The sequence below is a fragment of the Nicotiana sylvestris genome, chromosome 1, assembly GCF_000393655.2.
Source record: "Nicotiana sylvestris chromosome 1, ASM39365v2, whole genome shotgun sequence".
Classification (NCBI taxonomy): domain Eukaryota; kingdom Viridiplantae; phylum Streptophyta; class Magnoliopsida; order Solanales; family Solanaceae; genus Nicotiana; species Nicotiana sylvestris.
In genome coordinates this window covers 114,067,493-114,091,735 of record NC_091057.1, presented here as the reverse complement: position 1 = coordinate 114,091,735, position 24,243 = coordinate 114,067,493, and the positions used below count along the sequence as shown (strand labels likewise).

At 38.1% G+C, this 24,243-nt stretch overlaps 3 protein-coding genes across 5 annotated transcripts; 2 read left to right on the top strand and 1 right to left on the bottom strand.

The window, feature by feature from the left end:
- Positions 1 to 2,721: 2,721 nt before the first annotated feature.
- On the top strand, positions 2,722 to 3,543 carry LOC104222619 (vacuolar iron transporter homolog 4-like). Its single transcript, XM_009773864.2, has one exon. The coding sequence runs from the start codon at positions 2,767 to 2,769 to the stop codon at positions 3,421 to 3,423; it is 657 nt and encodes a 218-aa protein (XP_009772166.1). The 5' UTR covers positions 2,722 to 2,766; the 3' UTR covers positions 3,424 to 3,543.
- Positions 3,544 to 5,637: 2,094 nt separating this feature from the next.
- Positions 5,638 to 6,470, top strand: LOC104222620 (vacuolar iron transporter homolog 4-like). Its single transcript, XM_009773865.2, has one exon. It carries the CDS (start codon positions 5,687 to 5,689, stop codon positions 6,341 to 6,343), a length of 657 nt encoding a protein of 218 aa, XP_009772167.1. The 5' UTR covers positions 5,638 to 5,686; the 3' UTR covers positions 6,344 to 6,470.
- Positions 6,471 to 10,433: 3,963 nt separating this feature from the next.
- Positions 10,434 to 13,398, bottom strand: LOC104235736 (glycine-rich RNA-binding protein-like). 3 transcript variants are annotated; one of them, NM_001302605.1, is made up of 4 exons: positions 13,230 to 13,283; positions 12,073 to 12,201; positions 10,786 to 11,321; positions 10,434 to 10,694 (listed from the first exon to the last, which is right to left on the bottom strand). In NM_001302605.1, exons 2-3 carry the CDS (start codon positions 12,178 to 12,180, stop codon positions 10,800 to 10,802), a joined length of 630 nt encoding a protein of 209 aa, NP_001289534.1. In that variant the 5' UTR covers positions 12,181 to 12,201; positions 13,230 to 13,283; the 3' UTR covers positions 10,434 to 10,694; positions 10,786 to 10,799. The 3 variants fall into 3 exon arrangements, with proteins under 3 accessions (NP_001289534.1, XP_009787848.1, XP_009787849.1); XM_009789546.2 differs by having other exon boundaries at positions 10,442 to 10,694; positions 12,073 to 12,198; positions 13,230 to 13,398; XM_009789547.2 differs by having other exon boundaries at positions 10,442 to 10,694; positions 12,073 to 12,182; positions 13,230 to 13,339.
- Positions 13,399 to 24,243: the final 10,845 nt, after the last annotated feature.

Here is a 24,243-nt window from a genome sequence, read left to right as displayed (position 1 = left end):
GAAGTGTTTTCTCCAGTTGTAAAACATTCCTCCATTAGAATTATGTTGGCTTTGGTAGCACAATTGGATTTGGAACTAGTTCAGATGGATGTAAAAACTGCGTTTTTACATGGAAACTTGGAGGAGGAAATCTACATGACTCAGCCAGAAGGATTCAAAGTTGCTGGAAAAGAAAATATGGTGTGCAAACTTGAAAAATCGTTGTACGGATTGAAACAATCTTCTAGACAATGGTACAAGCGATTTGACGAGTTTATGTTGCGGCAAGGGTACAAGAGAAGCAAATACGATCATTGTGTGTATTTGCACAAGCTTAAAGATGGTTCCTTTGTATATCTTCTCCTATATGTTGATGATATGTTGATAGCTTCCAAGAATTTGGAAGAAATTGATAAGTTGAAGATTCAACTGAAGAAGGAGTTCGAGATGAAGGATTTGGGTGAGGCAAAGAAAATTCTTGGCATGGAGATAATTAGAGATAGACGTTCAAAGAAACTCTGTTTATCTCAAAAGGAATATTTGAAGAGAGTACTTCAACGTTTTGGCATAGATGACAAGACTAAGCCAGTTAGTACTCCACTTGCTTCCCATTTTAAGCTAAGTACTACTATGTCGCCAATGGATGAAGCTGAACGAGAGTATATGTCAAAGGTACCATACACAAATGTTGTTGGTAGCTTGATGTATGCAATGGTTTGCACAAGGCCTGACATTTCACAAGCTGTTGGAGTTATTAGCAGATATATGCACAATCCAGGGAAGGAGCATTGGCAAGCTGTGAAGTGGATTCTACGGTATATTCATAATACTGTAGATGTCGGGTTAGTTTTTGAGCAGGAAGACAATCAGTCTGTAGTTGGATATTGTGACTCAGATTTTGCGGGTGATATGGACAAACGAAGATCAACTACTGGTTATGTGTTTACTTTTGCAAAGGCACCAGTTAGTTGGAAGTCTACTTTGCAGTCAACAGTTGCTTTGTCTACAACAGAGGCAGAATACATGGCTATTACAGATGCTGTGAAAGAGGCAATTTGGCTTCAAGGATTGCTAAAGGAGCTTGGTGTTGAACAAAAAGGTATCACAATTTTTTGTGATAGTCAAAGTGCTATTCAATTAGCGAAGAACCAAGTTTATCATGCAAGGACGAAGCACATTGATGTTCGGTATCATTTCGTACGCGAAATCATAGAAGAAGGTGGAGTCACGGTGAAGAAAATTCATACTACAGAGAATCCTGCTGATATGCTGACAAAGGTGGTGACTGCGGTCAAGTTTCAACATTGTTTGGATTTGATCAACATTGTTGAACACTGAAGATTGAAGATGAAGACACAACCAAAATTTGTTATTGAGAGAGAATTGAAAATGTGGAATTTTGCCAAGGTGGAGATTTGTTGAAGTTTGGCAAAATGCCAAAGTCCCACATTGGTTGGGAGTTAAGTTTGGGGGGATTTTTCCCCTATAAAAGAAGGCCTAATGTTTAGGATTGAAACACACCTCTCATTTGCCTTCTCATCTGTTTAAGGCATTTGTATCTTCTCTCTTTAGTATTATTTCACTTGTATTTTTGGAGTGAAATAAAATATTGGTTGTGTCCGAGGAGTAGGCAAAATTAGCCGAACCTCGTAAATTCTGGTGTTCCCTTTTATTGTTGTTTTATTGTCTTATTTATTATTTGGTGGCTGTCATAATTTTTGGTATAGTAGTTGTGACTTATTCACACTATATACATTTGGCTTCCGCAACAACATTACGAAGATGGGATTCGTTAGTGGATTTAAACTTTTATTTATGTCTAAAGACAGTAACTTCCACTTCATTCTGGATCAGAAAAGACAAAAGAAAACATTGAAGAGCTTGTGGCCTTTGTAGGAATGGCACACTTCTTGGTATACTCAAATATTTTGCTTTAACCTCTAGTACAGAAAGCACACTGCACCCAAAATTAAATAATGCAAACAAATATTTCCATATCTATGTTCAAGCAAGTGCTTTCCTATACAGCAATGCATCCTCATTTGCTCCCTTTATTTTGCAAAGGTCAAAAAAACTATCTTAAGGCTTCTAGCTCCTAAAAATTAGGTCACCTAAAGTAAACACACACGCGCAAAAAAAAAAAAAAAAAAGTACTTGGTTAATCCTTGTGACATCTTTCAATCTGTTATATGAGGTAGGTGTTATCTTATAGCGGATATATTTGGTCTAAACGAAGTAACTTTATTAAAACTATAGATTTAAAAAATGAAGAGCTTGTGGCCTTTATGTGAATGGCACACTCTCTGGAATATTATAATCTTTGCCTTCTCAGCCTTACTGTGGACAGCACACTCTGCCCAATTTTAATATACCAAAAAAAGTATGTCCTATATCTCTATTCATGCATGCAAGTGCTTTCTCTATGCAGTATTCCATGTTCACAGGCTACATTCTAGGAATTATTTCTGGAAATGAGGTTTGACCAGAAAGATGGTGAATCAATGGCAAATATGAAACTGCAGATCCATTTTGCAAAGTTAGAAGTTGTTAATAAACAAATGAAAGGTTTTAGTAAGCGTGCAATCAGCAAAAAGAGATAAAATCCATGACTGCATGCCACCAGGCCTTGTGCTCAACACACTACTATTATTTTATATATGGCACCACTTTCTGCTCAGGGTGATTATTTATTAGACATCCTGCTCTATATATAACCATCAGAGGGAATATTGAATCTTCATAAACAAGAAGTCATCCTTTCTCAAACAATTCCTTAAAGATTTCTTAATGGCTGCTCAAAACGATGTCCAACTTACTGTCATTAAAGAACATGATAACCCGAACCAAAACGAAGTACCTGAAGAAGATTTTGACTACTCCCAAAGGGCACAATGGCTTAGAGCTGGTATATTAGGAGCCAATGATGGATTGGTTACAACTGCATCTTTGATGATGGGAGTTGGAGCTGTCCAAAAAGACGTTAACGCCATGATCCTAGTCGGCTTTGCAGCATTGTTTGCTGGTGCTTGTAGCATGGCCATAGGAGAGTTTGTTTCTGTGTACTCTCAACTAGACATAGAGTTAGCTCAAATTAAGAGAGAGAACACAATAAGAGGACAGAATCATGAAGAACAAGGAGAAGAAGACAAGAAGGAAGGACTCCCAAATCCATTTCTGGCAGCCATAGCTTCAGCTGTTGCATTTTCATTGGGTGGCATAATACCAATACTTGCTGCTGGATTTATATCTAATCATAAGGTCAGAATGGCTGTGGTGGTGGCTGCAGTGAGCTTGGCATTGTTTGTATTTGGAGGGGTTGGTGCTGTTCTTGGCAGAACTCCTGCAGTGAGGTCTTGTGCCAGAGTTTTAATTGGTGGTTGGATGGCTATGGCCATTACTTTTGGGCTTACCAAACTGATCGGCTCTGCTGGAATGGAGATGTGATTGAAACTTTATGTTCCTGTCTCTTTTCCTAGTTTAGAGTCATCTGTTTAAGAAATTTCTGTACTGTTAGACTAAATCTCCTGGATAAGACTTGAATAAATGCAAGAAATCTTTGTCTTATGGTTCTGGTATTTATGCTGAAGAATGAAATTGACGCGTTTTCTGAATTTTGTATACTCAGCCATATGTAGGACCTGAAAGACTAGCCATAACAGAAAACCTTGCTCCTTTAATATGCTTGGCATCATAAAATCTTATTGAATTTTTTGTGTAGCAGAGTTGCAGTTCAAGGTTACATTACATGCTAGAGAAGAATTTCATCTGAAGAACCACAAACTAGTTCCTCAATGGAACCACAAGCAACTGTGACTAAGCAATGACACAGATCAACAAATTAAAGTAAAAAAAAAAAAGTAAAATTGGCAAACATAACGTCTAATAAAGCATATGGATGATCACTGGACTGACGACTGTCAGGGAAATGGATCTGAAACTACTGTCAGATAATGGGGTTTGCTGTACAAAAGGAGATGCAAAACAACAACCAGCAATCCTTTCGTTGATATTTCCCATATCTCTATTCAAGCAAACTGCAACCAAAGTTTATTTACTACTAAGTATGTTTCCTGTATATCAGTTCAAGCAAGGGCTTCCCTATACTTCTGTATCCTCACAAGCGCCTTTCTCCAAAGATCAAAAAGACATCTGAATGCTTCAAGCTTCCAAAATTACGTCACTTAAGCGTCCACCAAAAAAAAGGAGAGGAAGAAAAAAGAACAGTACCAGTAATCCATACAACATCTATCAGCTTTGAAAGCATTGTGAATTTTATATAAGACATTTGCAAGAAAGTTCTAGTTCTTAGTTCAAAACATAACGTTAGTAATGTGACCGTGATAGTACAAGGAAATAAACTGGTAAACCTGCCAGTGATACCAAATTAGCATGAAATATATGCCTAGGGAGCTAGAATTAACATTTGCTTTATATATTTCTCTTTTGCTCCCACTTTGCAGGACTGCACTCATTTTAGCGATATTGTCCGAAGAAGCAACTATTTACAATTAAGGGATTGAAACTACAGAAAATGGAAGAATGAATGATGCAACTTTAACGAAGAAATTAAAATATGGTGCGACTATTGCAGACATGGTATTTTCTGCAGTAGGCATGGTTTTTGCAATTACACTCAAGTCTTCTGCAGGGCTGCAGACAGGAGACTGGCCAGCCATGGCTATTACCTTTGAGCTTTTGCATTATCATGCTTATTGGTTTTGTGGAGTAACTCATGAAATCAACTTTACATTCATTTTGGAAAATTTTACTAATTTTTCAATATACAAATGCAAGAATTTAGAAAGCAAGCAAAGCTATATGTATTATGCTCCGTATCATAACATAAAAGAAAGATGGCATATGATGCTCTTACAAGAACATGTAATTTGTGTAATCTGCTACCAAGAAAAAAGAAAAGGGTAAAACATAAAAAAGAAAAAAAGAAAATTGATAGACTGAATGTAGGGTATCTCTTAGTTGGTTAGGTGTTATCTTGTAGTGGATATATTTGGTCTAAAGGAGGTAACTTTATTAGATCTCTGGATTTAAAAAATGAAGAGCTTGTGGCCTTTATGTGAATGGCACACTCCCTGGAATACTATAATCTTTGCCTTCTCAGCCTTAGTGTGGAGAGCACACTCCACTCTATTTTATATACTCCACCAAATTAAAAAATTGTGTCTCTATTCATGCAAAGTGCTTTCCTATACGGCATTCCATGTCCACAAGTTCCTCTTTTCAGAAATCACGAAGTCATTTCATAATCAGCAATGGAAATTAAAACAGTACTTTGAATGGTGTCTAGCTCTCAATCTCAGGATTCGACTCTTAAAAGAGAACCATCAAGTTGAAATACTACAAGATAAAAAGTATTTGTTACCAATTATTCTGGGAATTGTCACAAGAAATAAGGTTTTAACTGGAAAATGCGGAACCAGTATGAAACTGCAGATTCATTTTGCAAAGTTGGAGATGTGTTAATAAACAAATGAAAGGTTTTCCCAAGCATGCAATCAGCAAACAAAAATAACAACAAAACCTGCCACCTTGCCTTGTGCTCAGTGCTCACGACACTACTATTTTTTTATGGCACCACTTTCTGCTTAGACTGATTAATATTTAGTCATCCTCTCCTATATATAACCATCAGAGGGAAGGTTGAGTCTTCAAAAACAAGAAGTCCTCCAATTCTTTAGAAAATTTCTTCATGGCTGCTCAAAACCATGTGCAAATTACCATCCCTAAAGAACATGACAAACAAAACCAAGTCCCTGAAGAGGACTTTGACTATTCCCAAAGGGGTCAGTGGCTTCGAGCAGCTGTGTTAGGAGCCAATGACGGCTTGGTTTCAACTGCATCTTTGATGATGGGTGTTGGAGCTGTCCAAAAGAATGTCAACACAATGATCCTAACCGGCTTTGCTGGGTTGTTTGCTGGTGCTTGTAGCATGGCCATAGGGGAGTTTGTTTCTGTGTACTCTCAACTAGACATAGAGCGAGCTCAAATGAAGAGAGACAAAACAACAGGAGGACAGAACCAAAAACATCAACGACAACAAGACGAAGGCAACAAGGAGCAGCTGCCAAATCCATTTCAGGCAGCCGTAGCCTCAGCTATTGCATTTTCACTGGGTGCCATTGTGCCAATTCTTGCTGCTGCATTTATAGCAGATCATAAGGTGAGGCTAGGTGTGATTGTGGCTGCAGTGAGCTTGGCATTGTTAGCATTTGGAGGGATTGGTGCTTTTTTGGGCAGAAGTCCTATGCTGAAATCATGTGCCAGAGTTTTAATTGGTGGCTGGATGGCTATGGCCATTACCTTTGGCCTTACCAAACTGATTGGTTCTACTGGCTTGGAGATTTGATTGGAACTTTATGCTTCCTGTCTCTTGTGCTAGTTTCAAGTTATCTGTTTTAAGAAATTTCTGCTGCATTGTTGACTAAATTTCCTGACTAAGACTAGAATAAATGCAAGAAATATCTGCGTTATAATTCTGCTGCGAATGCTTAAAAATGGTACTGCCGCGTTCTCCATATTTTATATCTGTCGGAACGGAAAGACCAACTATAACACAAAATCTTGCTTCTGTATGCTTGGTTGAATTTTTTGGTAGCGGGCTTGCAGTTAAGGTGAAGTAACACGTTATAGAACTTTTGAACCATGTTGCTATATGCTAGATGAGACATCATTAACACCTGTCATAATCTAAAATTCATTCGTTGAAAACAGTTGCAGGTATTATTTTATAAAATTTGAATATTCTATTCCATAAGCACCACGATCCCAAACATTGCTTCGCTACTTGCTGATGAATGCATTCAGATGACAATTCCAAAAACAGTTTTTTGACTGGACGTTAAAATTTACTTCTATATATATATGGTGCAAGCTAGGCAGTATCCCAACCGAGAATTCCTAGGCCTGCTAACCCCTCAAGTTATGCAAGTAATGGCAAGTAGCTACTCTTTTTACTGAAACGAAAGAGAACCCTATCGACTACACTTCATTATCGGCATAGAAAAATATTGCCCGAGGCTCCTTCAACTTCCACTCCATCTTGCTCTCAATAATACTATGTCTTTATGACAAGTAAAATAGTTAGTAAAGCAAGGATGGGGAATTAGTCAAGTTACATGGATGCATGAGCTGGCAAAATATCTAGTAAGAGTATTAGCTAACAATAGTAGATTAGCATTAGCAATAGCTACTTAGCTCAATATACTGGGACCTATATATATTCCCTTGTATTACACTTTATGGTATGCAAAATGATAAATGAATGAACTATTTCTCTCTCGAACTCTTTTCTCTGTCCCCCTATTCCCTTGAATTCCTATTCTCCCCTGATCTCCTCCCCTCTTCTTCTCTTCTCGGATTGTTCTCTACACCTCGATACCAATAATTTGGTATCACTTTATATCTTGAAATATAAAAGACGGCGATATATTATGTAATGAAGTTTACAAAAACTTCGATTGGTAGATAGGGCATAGATCAATATGAAACAAGGCACTTTAAAAGGACCACGTCAAAACTGGCAGCCAAAAACACGATTATTATGTAATTAATTGGAGTACCTCTTATCCTTTTCTTTTTTTTAATTGTTTTGCATACCTCTAATTATCTATAACTTTATCACAGATAGCAGACCACAATGAAGAGACAAGGATAACTTAAAAATAATACTTCAAGAAGCAACGGAATATGAAGAAGTGAGAAGAGATTAAGAATAATGACAGAGAGAAGATAAAAACTTAGAATAAGTTAAAAGAAAAGCAACAGACATAGATACTATTTGTGTCATAAACATGAAAACAAGTAGCTATAAGCAAACATAGAGACTCCCTTAATTAATTAATCAGATATTTTGAGTGCCTTAAGAAAATCAGGGTCAACCTCTTCTAAATCAATATCTCTGACGAAATTCTGCAGCCGTTCCTCTTCGTCTTCGATTTCATCATAATTACGTTCCTTTAACTTTGCGGCCGCCACTCTTCGCTCAAAATCCAGACAACTCTAACCCTAGCAAACATTTCTTCTGCCAACTGCCTTAGGGTGGATATATTACAGCTACAGTAAGAGAATGGGAACGACGTTCCCAGTTTCACAAACTCAAGTGTAAGATCAGCAGGGCAGCTCTCTTAGAGAGACTAATCAGATGAGGAACCTCCGCAAATCCGAACCCTAGGGACATCAATCTCTCCCCAGCCCACTCCCTTAATACATAGTCACAACTCATTTTGCTAACCTCTCTTTCTCCTTCTATGCTTCTACTACTCGCAACCAAATTTGTTTTTCTCTTGTACTTCCACTACTCGCACGGTTATTACTTATATTGTTACCTCGGAAAGCCCTAGTTTACCAAACAACCAATTTAGTGTGGGGAATTGTTTCTTATTTTCTTTTCAATTATGAATTTACTTTCTAATTTAATTGCTTAATATATTTACAATACATAATTGGTGATAAATTAGTTTTAAAAAAAAGATTTTCTTAAATCATTCTAATGTGTAATTCTTCATAAATTTAACCTTTAAAACGATTGAAGGTATTCTAATAAACTTATTAGTTACAATATAATCAAACCAAACAAAAAAAAAACTACTTGACAAGAGCAAATAATATAATTTTTCCAAACGTTTTCATAAGACATACAATACAATACACTATAATATAATATATAAGACGATGTGTAACAAAAAGTTTTATTATGTGCCTCACAGACACAAATTTGTGAGACAAAAACAAATGTCTCGCACAACTAATGTCAGTGGCACAAGGCGCCAAATAAAAAATTTCACCTTTGTACCCTTCTTCTACAAATCGCTTTTTATCTTCTTCCTAGGTCTCAATTTCTCTTTGCATTCGTCTCCTACAAATTCGGTGGTACATATCACTAAATTTCCAAGGTTCAGTTTCCTTCCGATGGATTTTCCATTTAATGTTAGATAGTGAGTTAAAATTTGGGATTAAGGATTTCACTAGGCTAGTTTCTACATCCAGAAATGCCATAGCTGGAGAACCCTGGAATTTGCTATGCTAACTAAATACCTACAAAGTGGTAGAAAGGGGAGATAGCTGAACCAATACGCTTTGCCAAAGGGGAGTTTCGGTGAAGAAACAACAATCTCCTATTAGAACACTCAATAACTCTAAACCTCCGAGATTATTATGATTAAAGGCAAATTGACAGCAGTAGTAAATTGCAGTATTTAAAACTAGAGCAGAGAGGGCAGATATCAAGATGAAACAAGGCACTTTAAAAGGACCAAGTCAAAATTGGCAGCCAAATTAAAAAGGTGAAATTAAATCCTGGAGAAAAAATGACAAGTTTTTCATATATGACTAAAGTTGTAACAATATAACCTTCTATCTTTCATGCTTCATCTCCTTCATAGAAGAGAGCAATACCTGATCCAGCACATTTCTTTTATTTATTTTATTTTTGCAGGAAAAAAGAACAAAAATGTGCGTAGAAGCAATGGCACAGACAAGATATAATATTACATATGGCTGATCTATGAAGTATAGACTATTAGACTGCATGCAGAAGGGAAATGGATCAGAAGCTATAGTCAGATGAAGAAGTTCCCAGCACAATATAGAGATGCAAATCCAGGGGAAAAAATATTCCAAGCTCCAAAACTCTCTCTTGAATGTAAGGCAGCCAAGAACGTGCACAACTAGAAAGAAAAAGAAATATGCAGACTCGAGACACATATCACTCTTCAATGCACTAGTGACTCAAAATAGGCCGAAGTCTCCAACTGGAGTTCAAAAGCAGATCTGCCAAGTAGAAAGAATAGATACCTAGGACCAGGAGCTCATTGGCAAATGAAGTCTTGCTGTATTGGTTTTGCACTCATTTGGATCTTGAAAACAGACACCAGGACTACAAGAAAAGAACAAGAACCGTCCCCGCGAAATAGAAACACCAAAGCAGAACAAATTAGTGGACCCATATTGCTGAACCCTCCAAGAGTATCTAAACATGTCACCATCTAACAGGAAAACTAACTCTTCCACCAACGATCTTTCCATGCAGAAGCATTCTCGCTCTATAAATTTAAATGCGCACCAAAACTAGCAAGAGAGCCAATCATGTACCCAGAAAAGGACAAAGGAACAAAATAGCCTGCCAAAAGGTTAACAACATTAATATCATAACAGTTGAGAACTTAGAATGGACCAATAGAGGGTAAAACGGAATAAATTACCCGGTTAACTCCCATTAACTGTTAAAGAGATTTTACAAGAACACAACAAAGGCCACTCCTAATCCAGTTCTACAATCCAATTAGACATGAACACCTGCTGGCCCAGATTTTTTATCACCAGTACTAAATTCAGGCAATTCATCAGACCCATCAATCACAAGGCAAAGTTTCAGAGGTGCGATTGCCATGCAAGAAAGCATTATAAATCCAGCACCACACAATGGTTTCCAAATTTCCAAACCAAGTAAGCAAATAACCAGCAACCATAGTGGCATTCAAAGTGTAAGGCCATATTCAAATTTGCAAATTAAGCAAGCATAAAATCCCAATCAAACTGTATTATCGAACATTTACGGACATAGAACAGTAGTTTATAAGAGCCAGGTTTCATGAGCTCAAACGATTCATCCATTTTGTTGGCTCAGGCCAGGGAAACAGCACCAAGTAGACATACATCAAATCACTTGCATCCAGCTTGTAGGACTTCTAACTCTTCAGCTGCATCAGAAAGAATCAAAATTTAATCAGATCAAAAGTAAATAATACCCTGAATATTGGATAATTGAAAATCAAATAGCCTAAAACTTACCACAACTTAAAGCATCAGCCAGCTCGAGAGCCTCCAGAACTGCGACGTTCGTATGGTCCGGAACGATCACGGCTAAACCGTTCACCTCCTCCACGACCACCACCATCTCTGCCGCTGCGGCTTCCATATCGATCTCCGTTCCTATCGGGTCCATAGCCACTGCTTCTACTACCTCCGCCACCGCCACCATACCGACCACCTCTACCCCCTTCACTAGGGCATTCTCTGGCAAAGTGTCCTGGCTTACCACAGTTAAAGCAGTCTCCACCACCACCAGATCCCCGTCCACCTCCATAATCACGGCTACCACGATCGCGATCGCGATCGCGACCCCGATCTCGGTCACGGTCACGAGGTCGATCACTATCAAAATCTCTACCTGAACCTTTGTCAGGCTGGGCTTTGTCTACAGTAATATCACGACCATCTAAGTCCACTCCATTCATTGCTTCAATGGCATCTTCCATTGCTCTCTTTTCATCAAATGTAACAAAACCAAATCCACGAGATCGGCCAGAGAACTTGTCAAGTACAACCTAAGCCAAAAAGGATAGAGGCATTGAAATATTGAAATTTAACATCCACAAAAAGAAAAAAATAGAGTGGGAATGACATAAGAAAAAGAGAGGAAACGGAGGTAGACAGTTGCAATTCTAACTCTTGTCATAGACTTCACAACACAAAGAAACCTTCTAATGAGGTTCTGTGGTGAAGTTTGACAGGAAGAATTCACAATTTTGTCTAATCTCGCATGCACCTTGATAAAGTTTGGTGGTAATACTTGTTTGATGTAGTACCTTAAGCTACATTTTCATGAATTTTCAGAATCCCCTGATGATGTATGTGCGCATCCAGGGGAAAAAGATACTGATTTACCTTCATATTCCTCATTAGAAGTTGGGAGTGAGGTCAGGACTGAGGATTAAAATAATATCAATGAAAGTGCAGATGTTGTAGCATTCAAAGAGCAAGAATAAGAAAATTACTCAAAAGATTTGAATTGTTCACGTAAAGAGGTTAAAAATAGGTGCATTGAGAGATAAGTAGAAGGGAGATTGCACTAAAGTGGTCAAAACCCTGACCGTCACTTGAAAGGGAAGGAGGTTTGCAGGTATGAATGGTCTAATCCTAGTCTAAAGGATGAGGCAAACTCCTTCGCATAAATAATCCACCCAGCAACAATACTCGAAAAACAATAAAGAAGAAAAAAAAGAGAAGCAAAAAAAAAAAAAAGAGATCATTGACAAATTAACCAATTCGAAAACCTAAAAAATAAACCATCCTTACCTTTGCATCAACAAGATTTCCAAACTTCTCAAATGCATCTTTTAATCCTCGATCAGAAGTTGACCATGACAAGTTACCAATAAAACAGCGATATTCATCATCTGCCATTTCTGAAACAGACTGCTGCTACTGAAAAAGAAGACAGAACGAGATAGATTTGGGGGGGGGGGTGCAAAATCAAGCCAAGAGTCAAAAAGTGCACCAAAAGATTAATTCAGTTATGATAATAGGGCCTGCTTATGTGGATTATACTATTAGATCCATTTTCTCTGCCCCCAGACAACAATAGCATTAGACAAACAAGCCAAGCACTCAAAATAATCATCAACCATATATGATTCAAAATACAGTTCCACTTAACAAATACAAAATCACACTATTTTTACTACTATTTTAGGTTTTATCAAAAAGGAATATCACTTCACCATACTCCTCTATGCAGTCAATTAGCTTATGTGTTCTAATTGTGAATTCAACAATATAATTCAACAATCTAAGCAGAAAGCTCATCAACCAACAAAATCATACTGTAAAACCTACTTTTTGTCAGACACCAAGAAACAAATTGACCCCTTCCTAAGCATGAAACATGAATGAATTTTTCTAAATATGTACAGAATAATCATATGCAAACATGAAAAGAATCCAGAAGCCCAACCAATCAATCACCCCAATTCAGTAAAAAATACCCCATCCCCATTTAACTATTTTAACTGTTTAGTATACTTTCACCAAATTAAATTATGCACAGCACAAAAATAGCCAAAAACATATAAAATTAAAAGAACAAATTTATTTGAGACATTCTTCAACATTAAGCATGAGTTGGATACTTTATTCAATGATTAATAAGAGAAATTCATTATCTTTTATCAACTCATAAAGTACAAACTGAAACATAACAGTACAGAAAATTGCTTCAAGAGAATATATATATATATATATATATATATATATATATATATATATATATATATATATATATAAAGGAACATGGGTCTGTCAATTTAACATTTTCATGAAAACACAAATCATCAATTGCCCCAAATAAGCCATCAAAGCTTCAGAATTCGCAAACGAATTAGATCTTCGAGACAATCTATGCAAAAAGTAGATAGCAAGAAACAAAAGTTGTAGATACTAGAAATAAATGTTACCTTTGAAAATAATGAAGATTCGGAGATGAGAGGGCGGCGGCGATACGAAGAGATGCAGAAGTTTAGTAGCGTTTACTCCAAAGAAGAAATGCCAATCTGATTCGGGTGTGTTATTATTTTATGGATGGATAGAGGCAAAGGGGGCTCAATGTGTTCTTGTCGGGGCAACCCGACTTCTAATGACCTCAATGAAAATATTTGTGTCATATTTTTAAAATTTATGAAATTATTTTATTTTAAAAATCTTTATTTTAATTTCATATTATTTATACTAGCTACACTTTGTCACGACCCCAAATCCCACATCATGCGTTGTGATGGCACTTAGTTTTTAAGACTAAGTAAGCCGATTATAATAATAATACAAGCCTTTTTTTATGAAATAGAAATAGAAACAACTGTTAAAACCAACCGCGGAAATATTCAAACAACCTACCAAGACCGGTAATATTGAGTCGCGAACTCTAACTGAATACATGAAATGATCTCAAAGATCGAATACTCAATATTGTTTGAATAATAATTAACAATACAATAAAATGGGAAGACGACTGCAACGACCAAGCAGCTCTACCTTGAATCCTTATGATCAGCACACTAACTCTACTCGAGTCCAATATCTCCAGTACCTGGCTTTGCACAAAAATGTGCAAAAGTATAGTATGAGTACACCATATCCGGTATCCAGTAAGTATCAAGACTAACTTTGGTGGAGTAATGACGAGGTACAGTCAAGACACTCACTAATCTAATAACCTGTGCAATGTAGCATACAAAAATAATAGGAAACAAACAGCAATGATAGAAACAATAATCAACCAGTGATACAAACAATAGTACAACAAGAACACCATAAATATTACTCAACAAATAATGAATACAAGCACAACTGATTAATCAAGTCATTCAAATATGTGTCTTTAGCCTATAAGTTTTTCAAATAAAAATCTTTAGAATATAATCCTTTCCAGCAAATATATTTCAAATATGCTTTTTTCAAATAAATAATTTTTGAATATAATTTTTTCAAGTAAAAGTCGCCTTGTGACGCCTCATTTCATAATCATAAATAATATGGGTCTCAGTCCACTTTCATATTTCTACGGCACTTCTTGCCCATATTTCTACCAGAATCACACGGACAACTCACGTGCCAATATTATCATCATTTACCGCCTGCACCTCGTGCCCACATTTCATATCACAACTACACGGACAATTCACGTGCCAATTTCATTTTCATTATATAACCACGGCACCTCGTTGTCACGACCCAATTCCCAAACCTGGTCGTGATGGCGCCTCTCATGAAGACAAGGCCAGCCATTCAACCCAATTCATCCTTTTAAGACAATTAATTAACACAATTATAGTATAAACATGGTTTAATAATATCCAATAGCGGAAAGTATAGATAAAATACGGAAATCCAACCCAACTCAGCCCTAACCGGGGTGTCACAAGTCATGAGCTACTACAGAGTTTACTAAAATTCTACAAAGTATGGAATTAGGAACAAAGTCTGAAGATATCATAAATAACAGAAGATAAGGGACAAAACGGGTCTGCGAACGCCATGCAGCTACCTCGATAACTCTGATGAAAACTGAACAGCAGAAAACTCGCTCTATGCCTCAGGAATACCTGTACCTGCACACATGGTGCAGGGAGTAATGTGAGTACTCTGACCCAGTGAGTAATAAATATAACTAATGACTGAAGGTAAGAAAACACGTTAAGGCACACAACATTCTATACAGATGCAGTGAAATCATTTAAAATAACAATTCAGTGAAACATCATGTGAAATTTCTTTTAAACCAGTAAAATAGGTAATTTGGTAGTAAAATGACGAGTAGAAATCTGCCCCTCGGGCTCAATATCAAAACAACAAGTAGAAATCTACCCTTCGGGCTCAGTATCAAAATAACAAGTACAAATCTGCCCCTCGGGCTCAGTATCAAAATAATAATTAGAAATCTGCCCCTCGGGCTCAGTATCAAAATAATAAGTAGAAATCTGCCCTTCGGGCTCAATATCAAAATAATAATTAGAAATCTGCCCTCGGGCTCAGTATCAAAATAATAAGTAGAAATCTGCCCCTCGGGCTCAGTATCAAAATAATAATTAGAAATCTGCCCCTCGGGCTAAGTATCAAAATAATAAGTAGAAATTTGCCCCTCGGGCTCAGTATCTCAGAACAGTATCAGCCCCTCAGGCTTAGTATGAATCAATCAGTCAATGAAATAAGAGCACATAATTATTATGGCAGATAAGGAATAAATGCATGAGTGCAATGCAATGCATATGACGGTACCCTCTGGTACCCACTGCGGCGTGCAGCCCTAGCCATCCATATTTATTTATCGTCGACGGCTCTCACTGGGGTGTGTACAGACTCCGGAGGGGCTCCTACAGCCCAAGCGCAATATCAAGCCATCTAGTGGCATCAAATATAGGCCCTCGGCCTCATATCAATATCAGTATAATCACCCAGGCTCTCGGCTTCAATATCAATGTAATCAACCATGCTCTCGGCCTCAATATCAATGTAATCAACCAGGCTCTCGACCTCAATATCAATGTAACACTGTTGCGGCGCGCAGCCCGATCCATGCTCAGTCCAGAAATCATCATAAGCCCCTTGGGCATTCGTAAAACAATAGTTCTCAGCCCGAAATATCATTTAGAAATATCATTTAAGTTTTCAAATCTTAGAAAGATGGCTGAGTTTGCAAAACAGTATTTAAAACCTTGGACTGAGATCAAATGATATGCAAAATATGCGAAAACAGTGATATCAATCCCTGAAGGATTCAAATAATTGGCAAGAATCCCAAATGTAACAATCAAATCTAAGTAAGGATGATTCTCAATTTAGTTCAAGTAGAAAACACGGTAAAAACATCTCTCGGGACGGACCAAATCACAATCCCCAATGGTGCTCTACCCCACGCCCGTTATCCGGCGTGCAAGTCACCTCAATATAGCGTTATGATGTGAAATTCCGGAGTTTCAAACCCTCAGGACATCATTTACATCAATTACTCACCTCAAGACGGCCAAAATTCTAGCTCGCTATGCCCTTGCCTCTCGAATTGGCCTCTTCGTGCGTCGAATTTATCCAAAATCAGAACGAATATGTTAAATTATGCTGTAGGAACAATACCCAATCGAAAATAACTGAAAAACATCAAAATCCCGAAATTTGGCAAAACCCAAGCCCCGGGCCCACTTCTCGAAATTCAGAAAAATTAACATCAACGGATTCCTTATCTCGCCACGAGTCTATACATATAAAATTTACCAAAATCGGACATCAACTCGACCCTCAAATCTTCAAATCTTATTTTCAAATCCCTAGGCCTAAATCGTCAATTTACTCCTAAAAAACATGTAATCTAGTCGGATTATTCGATGATAATTCAATATTATGGAGTAGAAATGATCACGAGTGACTTACCTCAAGATTTCCCATGATTTCTTGCTCAAAAATCGCCCCAAGCCGTGTTCTTTCACAAGAAAAACGTGAAAATGAGCAAAAAAATAGAACAGCACTAATAAAACCCATTTTGGTCGCTAAAAGACCTTTCCAGTCGCTAAAGGTGCCAAATCTGGTCGTTAAAGGTGCACACCAGAACCTTCTACACCAGCAATATTTATTTTCACTAAAAAGGCTCTAACTCCACCATACGAACTCTGAATTAGATAATTCTTGTTCCTATGATTCACAAATAATGATACGAACATAGTCCTTCAATCGAAACTCAATTCGAAGCTTGTTTGCTCATTACGATATCCATTTCGCTCGTTAAACAATTAACAGATGTTTCGCGTCAAAAACTCAATCGCGACTTGATGAAATTAGACCAAACTTTCCAAATCAGTCCTATAATTCATTATCAAAATTCCAGAAGTCTCGAAATCAAATTTCAATCTCTAGAACTAAAAATGGACCTTTGAATCATTACGTGCTTATGCTCAAAACGACAAAAATCTTCCAAAAACTCTTCCAAAACTTATCTGAGCGTCATGTGACCCCGACCAAATATGCCAACATACCCCATAACATCATTCAAACTTTTTCCAATCAACAAAATACCTCAAACAACATCAAACCCGTCAATTCACGTCGAATTCAAGCCTAAGTTTTCCAAAAACTTCCGAAACACGCATTTGATCAAAAACCCGACCAAATCACCTCCGAATGACATGAAATTTTGCACACACATCCCAAATCACATAATGAAGCTACAGAAACTCTCGGAATTCCATTCCGACCCTTGGATCAAAATCTCACCTATCAATCGGAAATCGCTAAAATACTACTTTCGCCAATTCAAGCCAAATTCCACACCGGACCTCCAAAACCAATTACGATCGTGCTCCTAAGTCATAAATCACCTAATGGAGCTATAAAAATCATAAAAATTCCGATCCGAGATCATTTACACATAAGTCAAGTCTTTGTCAAACCTTTCAAATTCAAAGCTTTCAACTGAGACTATTCTTTCAAATTCATTCCGATTTTTTTTCCTGAAAACCAAAACCAACGATCTACATCAGTCATAATACATAACACGGGGCAAGTCATGCCCGGGAACTGGTGATCAAAGCGCAAAAGCTCAAAACGACCGGTCGGGTCATTACATCCTCCCCCACTTAAACACACGTTCATCCTCGAACGTTCCAGAGTTGTTCTAGAAGCTAACCAATAGCTGAATAACCTTACCAAACACATACCCGGGGGTGATCCCACGTCACCCTATCTCATATAGCTCCGATAGCACAATATAACTGAAATTTCACAACACAATCTAGCCCATAACCTTAGAACCACATTTCCATTTTCGAAATCATACACAAGGTCAGAACCTCACATCTATTCAGAATAAGCCCGAACCAGTTGTAATAACCGATACCTGCAACCTCAGGTGCAATTACATGATAGACCACATAACGCAAACGCTTGTAGTGATAACTTCTAATCACAGCAGTTGCACATAACACCCGAATACCGATAGAAAAACTCTTATCAACTAAAGTGTCATCTCAACACTTTTACATACTTCCAATGCTAACTAAATCACGCGGTAAGCCATAACCATTTTCCATATCAACCATTCATGAAGCCACTTCTCCTTTTGCAAATGTTACATCAAATTTTTGAGTCGAAGCTCGATATTATCCTTCTAACATGATGAAATCAAATCCGTTTGTATTCATTAATGATCCCACTGATCTATTCTAATCCAACACATTATTCTGGTGACATGACACGTCAATACAGGCCTAAGCCACCACTCGCACAATAAGCGCCAATAAGCAACAGTTCGAGCATACTCAATTCATGAAAATGACTCAAACGAAAGAGCTGTACCTCAAGCTCACCAATACCACCACAACACAAGGCTGAGAACCCGTCTCACATCATAGAAATATAACACACGAATCTAACCCGAAAGGTCATATCTCCATATAGCTTCGCTGCCATGCGCGACCATATCCAGACACTAGTTCACATGAGACGCCCCAAGTCACCATGCTCAAAATCATCAACCAAGCGCAATTTGATATCTAGTACCACCAGTGAATCACCATACCCGCGGAGAAGTACATAATACAATGCCATACCGGAAAAACTCACTATTGCGCCATCCGGTTACCCCAAAAAGAAGAATACCTTAAAGAAAAGAGCCGCTTTGCAAGTTCCACAAGTACCACCCCAACAATATGCTATGGGCTCGTCAATCACAGTGGAACCAAGATATATGAATAGAACAATAATAACCGACTCTTCTATAGCTCACATTGACATCAACCTCACGAGCAACTTAGCTGCCAATAACATAATCCACTTGGCACGGTCACAGACCTCCAGTCCAAGCATATCATATAGAAGCAATCCAACAAGTACACATGTATATGCTAACTGAAACAAGATTCTCATTCTCCTTGACTGGAATAAATAACACTCTATATCGTAGGCATGAGCAAACTGCGCTGTCATAGCTCAAATTAGCAAGTTAACACAGAATTAGTAATTACCAAGTTTGTTCTGGAATTTAGCATCTTGGAAATCTCAAGTATAGTCCAGATAGTTCTTAACAGAGTTACTAATACGAGAAACATTATACCTTAGCCCAATATCCCACTCTAGGCATATCATAGCCTACGTATCTTCCGAGCATGAATATTAGCTCGGTGCTTGCACACAGGTTCAACCCTCACATATATTCTCGCTCACAGCGCATAGTTATCACCATCAATTAGCTCAACTAGTGCATCCAAAGAGTTTAGATAAGACACTCACCTCAAACATGCCACAATCCCGAAATAGTATATTTTTGAGAATTCCCCGTCTCCAAATTCCTAGATTACATAAATCACCGTAACTGATCACAACCTCAGCACTCAATGACTGACACATCCCTCAAGTACGATCATTTCATGATAATTATTCTCAAAATTTTCCTACAATACATAGCAAGATCGAAATATTGGCAGTCGATCAACCAAGTGGGTGTTGAAATACCAATAGACATTTGTTGGTTAAAATATAGTGTGCACCCTTCTAAGGTCTTACCGAGCAGTTATAACATTCATCTAAATACCTAAAACTGACTATTCCATCCAGAACTCGTGACCTTCCCTTTAAGAATGAACTGCCACGTTGCACATGAAAATATTAATCATATACCACACACCACGTCTATCATGCCATCTTGTTGCAAACACAAAATCTCATTAGAAATTTCTGGGCTATAGGAAAATTACATTCCAGCAGTTAGAAATTTTCTATTTGCTCCCATTTAGGAGGATTTTGTAATATACAATATGTTCAGCGCACCGGTAGAAGATATCCGGCTCGAACTATGGTAAAAACCATCAAGAAAACTTTCAAATCTGCTCACACATACCCAAGTTATCAAAACGGAATTCCTCTGGCTTGACCAGGCCATGTAGGTCACCAACCTAAAAATATTGCCATAAAACACCTGTAAAGCATCACAATATACGGTATATGAATCTGAAGCTGATGGCAAAACCAACACTGGAGCTGTGGTCAAAGCTGTCTTGAGCTTCTGAAAGCTCTTCTCACATTCGTCCGACCATACAAACGGTGCACCCTTTTGAGTCAACTTGGTCAAGGGTGATGCAATGGATGAAAAATCCCTCACAACTGGGATAGAATCGATACTAGTAGTCTCAGCTCCAACATCTAGCACAAACGCTAGATATGACAGACAACCCTTCCCAACTATACGCTGGGCTTTCAAGAAAGAAATTACTCTGCTAGGAACATAATCAGTCATACCACGCCACTCGATCCATGGTACACCCGGCATAGCCAAAGTAACTGTCTTAGCATGACAGTCTAGAATAACATGACACGGAAATAACCAATCCATGCCCAATAGCAATAGATCAACTCGGGTCTCCATACCCTCAATAATCACAACACATGATCGGTACACACGGTCCACAATAACAGTATCGCCCACCGGGGTAGATACATGAACAGGTAAAGAAGGAAACTCTCGGGGCGTACCCAAATAATGAGCAAAATATGAGGACACATAAGAATAGGTGGAACCAGGATCGAATAATACAGAGGCATCTCTGTGGCAGACTGGACAATTCCTGTAATGACAGCATCTAAAGCAATAGCATAAAAAAATAGGCCCGTCCACCGCCTGATCGACCTTAATCCCTGTAAGCAATAACCAACTCACCAACACGCCTCAAACTGGAACCAATATAGCACATAATCATGCAATCAACTTATTTAATAGCAAACTCCCCAACTTGGCTCAAAGACATAGATCAAACGCACTCAATAAATCATAACGCACATACTCTATTATTGCCGTAATACCATAGTGAGATTGAACTCACTCCTTCATAAGCTTGTGGAAACACAAATCATCTGGAATTTTAACTCTTCTGCAATTTTTGCATCCACTTACATAACAGTTAAGCCCACTCTCTAGGCGACCAAATTTAGATTTCAACGCATATTCTTCACTTGTAAATGAGATCTTCTAATAGATAGTATAAGAATCGCACCACCTTAGAACACTCCGCAGGAGATAACCCACCTGTTTCACTTCTAATTAATATTTTTGTATACCTTCCACCGTCATTCATATTACACAATCACTTAGTCTTCCTGAGTCTAAACGCATACCGTAACATGAAATTTACTTCACTCCAAATAGGAGACAAGAAAAGATTCTTCACGCGGCCATAACTCGGGGCTACACATTAGATCACAATGAAAATCAAACACTTAATAGTTCATCTATCATCCTGCCGCCCTTCCTCGTCACCTCCAAGTCATATAGATATATCTCGCAGTACTAACATACTCCTCACGTGGCTATCCAACCATCATTCCCACTAATAGGGACAATACCGGACATATAATTTCAAAACTCTTGCTCGCACAATTAGCACTTCGGTGCTCAAGCCATAGGCAAGGATCCAACCTCAAGTTCTCCAGACTGGCCTAACATCAAACTCACAGCGATTACGTCTCGACCTTCGACCGGGGAATTACAAGCCATCAAGGCACATCTAATACTGAGCGCTCGTTCGCGCATACGAACACGTGGATGGAATTGTAAGAGTTACTTTTTTTCAGCTGAATCAAGGACGCACGATAAGAATTCAAGAATATGAAGTTTTCCTAAAGGTTCTGCAGCCTCTCGAGGATAAATACAGACGTCCCCGTACCGATCCATGAGACTCTACTAAACCTGCTTATGACTCGCGAGACCTAGTAACCTAGGATCTGATATCAACTTGTCACGACCCAATTCCTGAACCTGGTCGTGATGGCGTCTTTCATGAAGACAAGGCCAACCATTCAACCTAATTCATCCTTTTAAGACAATTAATTAACACAATTATAATATAAACATGGTTTAATAATATCCAATAGCGGAAAATATAGATAAAATACGGAAATCCAACCCAACTCAGCCTTAACCGGGGTGTCACAAGTCATGAGCTACTACAGAGTTTACTAAAATTCTACAAAGTATGGAATTAGGAACAAAGTCTGAAGATATCATAAATTACAGAAGATAAGGGAGAAAACGGGTCTGCGAACGCCATGCAGCTACCTCGATAACTCTGATGAAAACTGAACAGCAAAAAACTCGCTCTATGCCTCAGGAATACCTGTACCTGCACACATGGTGCAGGGAGTAATGTGAGTACTCCGACCCAGTGAGTAATAAATATAAATAATGACTGAAGGTAAGAAAACACGTTAAGGCACACAACATTCTATACAGATGCAGTGAAATCATTTAAAATAACAATTCAGTGAAACATCATGTGAAATTTCTTTTAAACCAGTAAAATAAGTAATTTGGTAGTAAAATGACGAGTAGAAATCTGCCCCTCGGGCTCAATATCAAAACAACAAGTAGAAATCTGCCCTTCGGGCTCAGTATCAAAATAACAAGTACAAATCTGCCTCTCGGGCTCAGTATCAAAATAATAATTAGAAATCTGCCCATCGGGCTCAGTATCAAAATAATAAGTAGAAATCTGCCCTTCGGGCTCAATATCAAAATAATAATTAGAAATCTGCCCCTCGGGCTCAGTATCAAAATAATAAGTAAAAATCTGCCTCTCGGGCTCAGTATCTCAGAACAGTATCAGCCCCTCAGGTTCAGAACAGTATGAAGCAACCAATCAATGAAATAAGAGCACATAATTATTATGGCAGATAAGGAATAAATGCATGAGTGCAATGCAATGCATATGACAGTACCCTCTGGTACCCACTGCGGCGTGCAGCCCGAGCCATCCATATTTATTTATCGTCGACGATGCTCACTGGGGTATGTACAGACTCCGGAGGGGCTCCTACAGCCCAAGCACAATATCAAGCCATCTAGTGGCATCAAATATAGGACCTCGGCTTCATATCAATATCAGTATAATCACCCAGGCTCTCGGCCTCAATATCAATGTAACACTGTTGCGGCGCGCAGCCCGATCCATGCTCAGTTCAGAAATCATCATAAGCCCCTTGGGCATTCGTAAAACAATAGTTCTCAGCCCGAAATATCATTTAGAAATATCATTTAAGTTTTCAAATCTTAGAAAGATGGCAGAGTTTGCAAAACAGTATTTAAAACCTTGGACTGAGATCAAATGATATGCAAAATATGCGAAAACAGTGATATCAATCCCTGAAGAATTCAAATAATTGGCAAGAAGCCCAAATGTAACAATCAAATCTAAGTAAGGATGATTCTCAATTTAGTTCAAGTAGAAACACGGTAAAAACATCTCTCGGGACGGACCAAGTCACAATCCCCAATGGTGCTCTACCCCACGCCCGTTATTCGGCGTGCAAGTCACCTCAATATAGTGTTATGATGTGAAATTCGGGGTTTCAAACCCTCAGGACATCATTTACATCAATTACTCACCTCAAGACGGCCAAAAGTCTAGCTCGCTATGCCCCTGCCTCTCGAATTGGCCTCTTCGTACGTCGAATCTATCCAAAATCAGAACGAATATGTCACATTATGCTGTAGGAATAATACCCAATCGAAAATAACTGAAAAACATCAAAATCCCGAAATTTGGCAAAACCCGAGCCCCGGACCCACTTCTCAAAATTCAGAAAAATTAACATCAACGGATTCCTTATCTCGCCACGAGTTTATACATATAAAATTTATCAAAATCGGACATCAACTCGACCCTCAAATCTTCAAATCTTATTTTCAAATCCCTAGGCCTAAATCGCCAATTTACTCCTAAAAAACATGTAATCTAGTCGGATTATTCGATGATAATTCAATATTATGGAGTAGAAATGATCACGAGTGACTTACCTCAAGATTTCCCATGATTTCTTGCTCAAAAATCGCCCCAAGCCGTGTTCTTTCACAAGAAAAACGTGAAAATGAGCAAAAAAATAGAACAGCACTAATAAAGCCCATTCTGGTCGTTAAAAGACCTTTCCGGTCGCTAAAGGTGC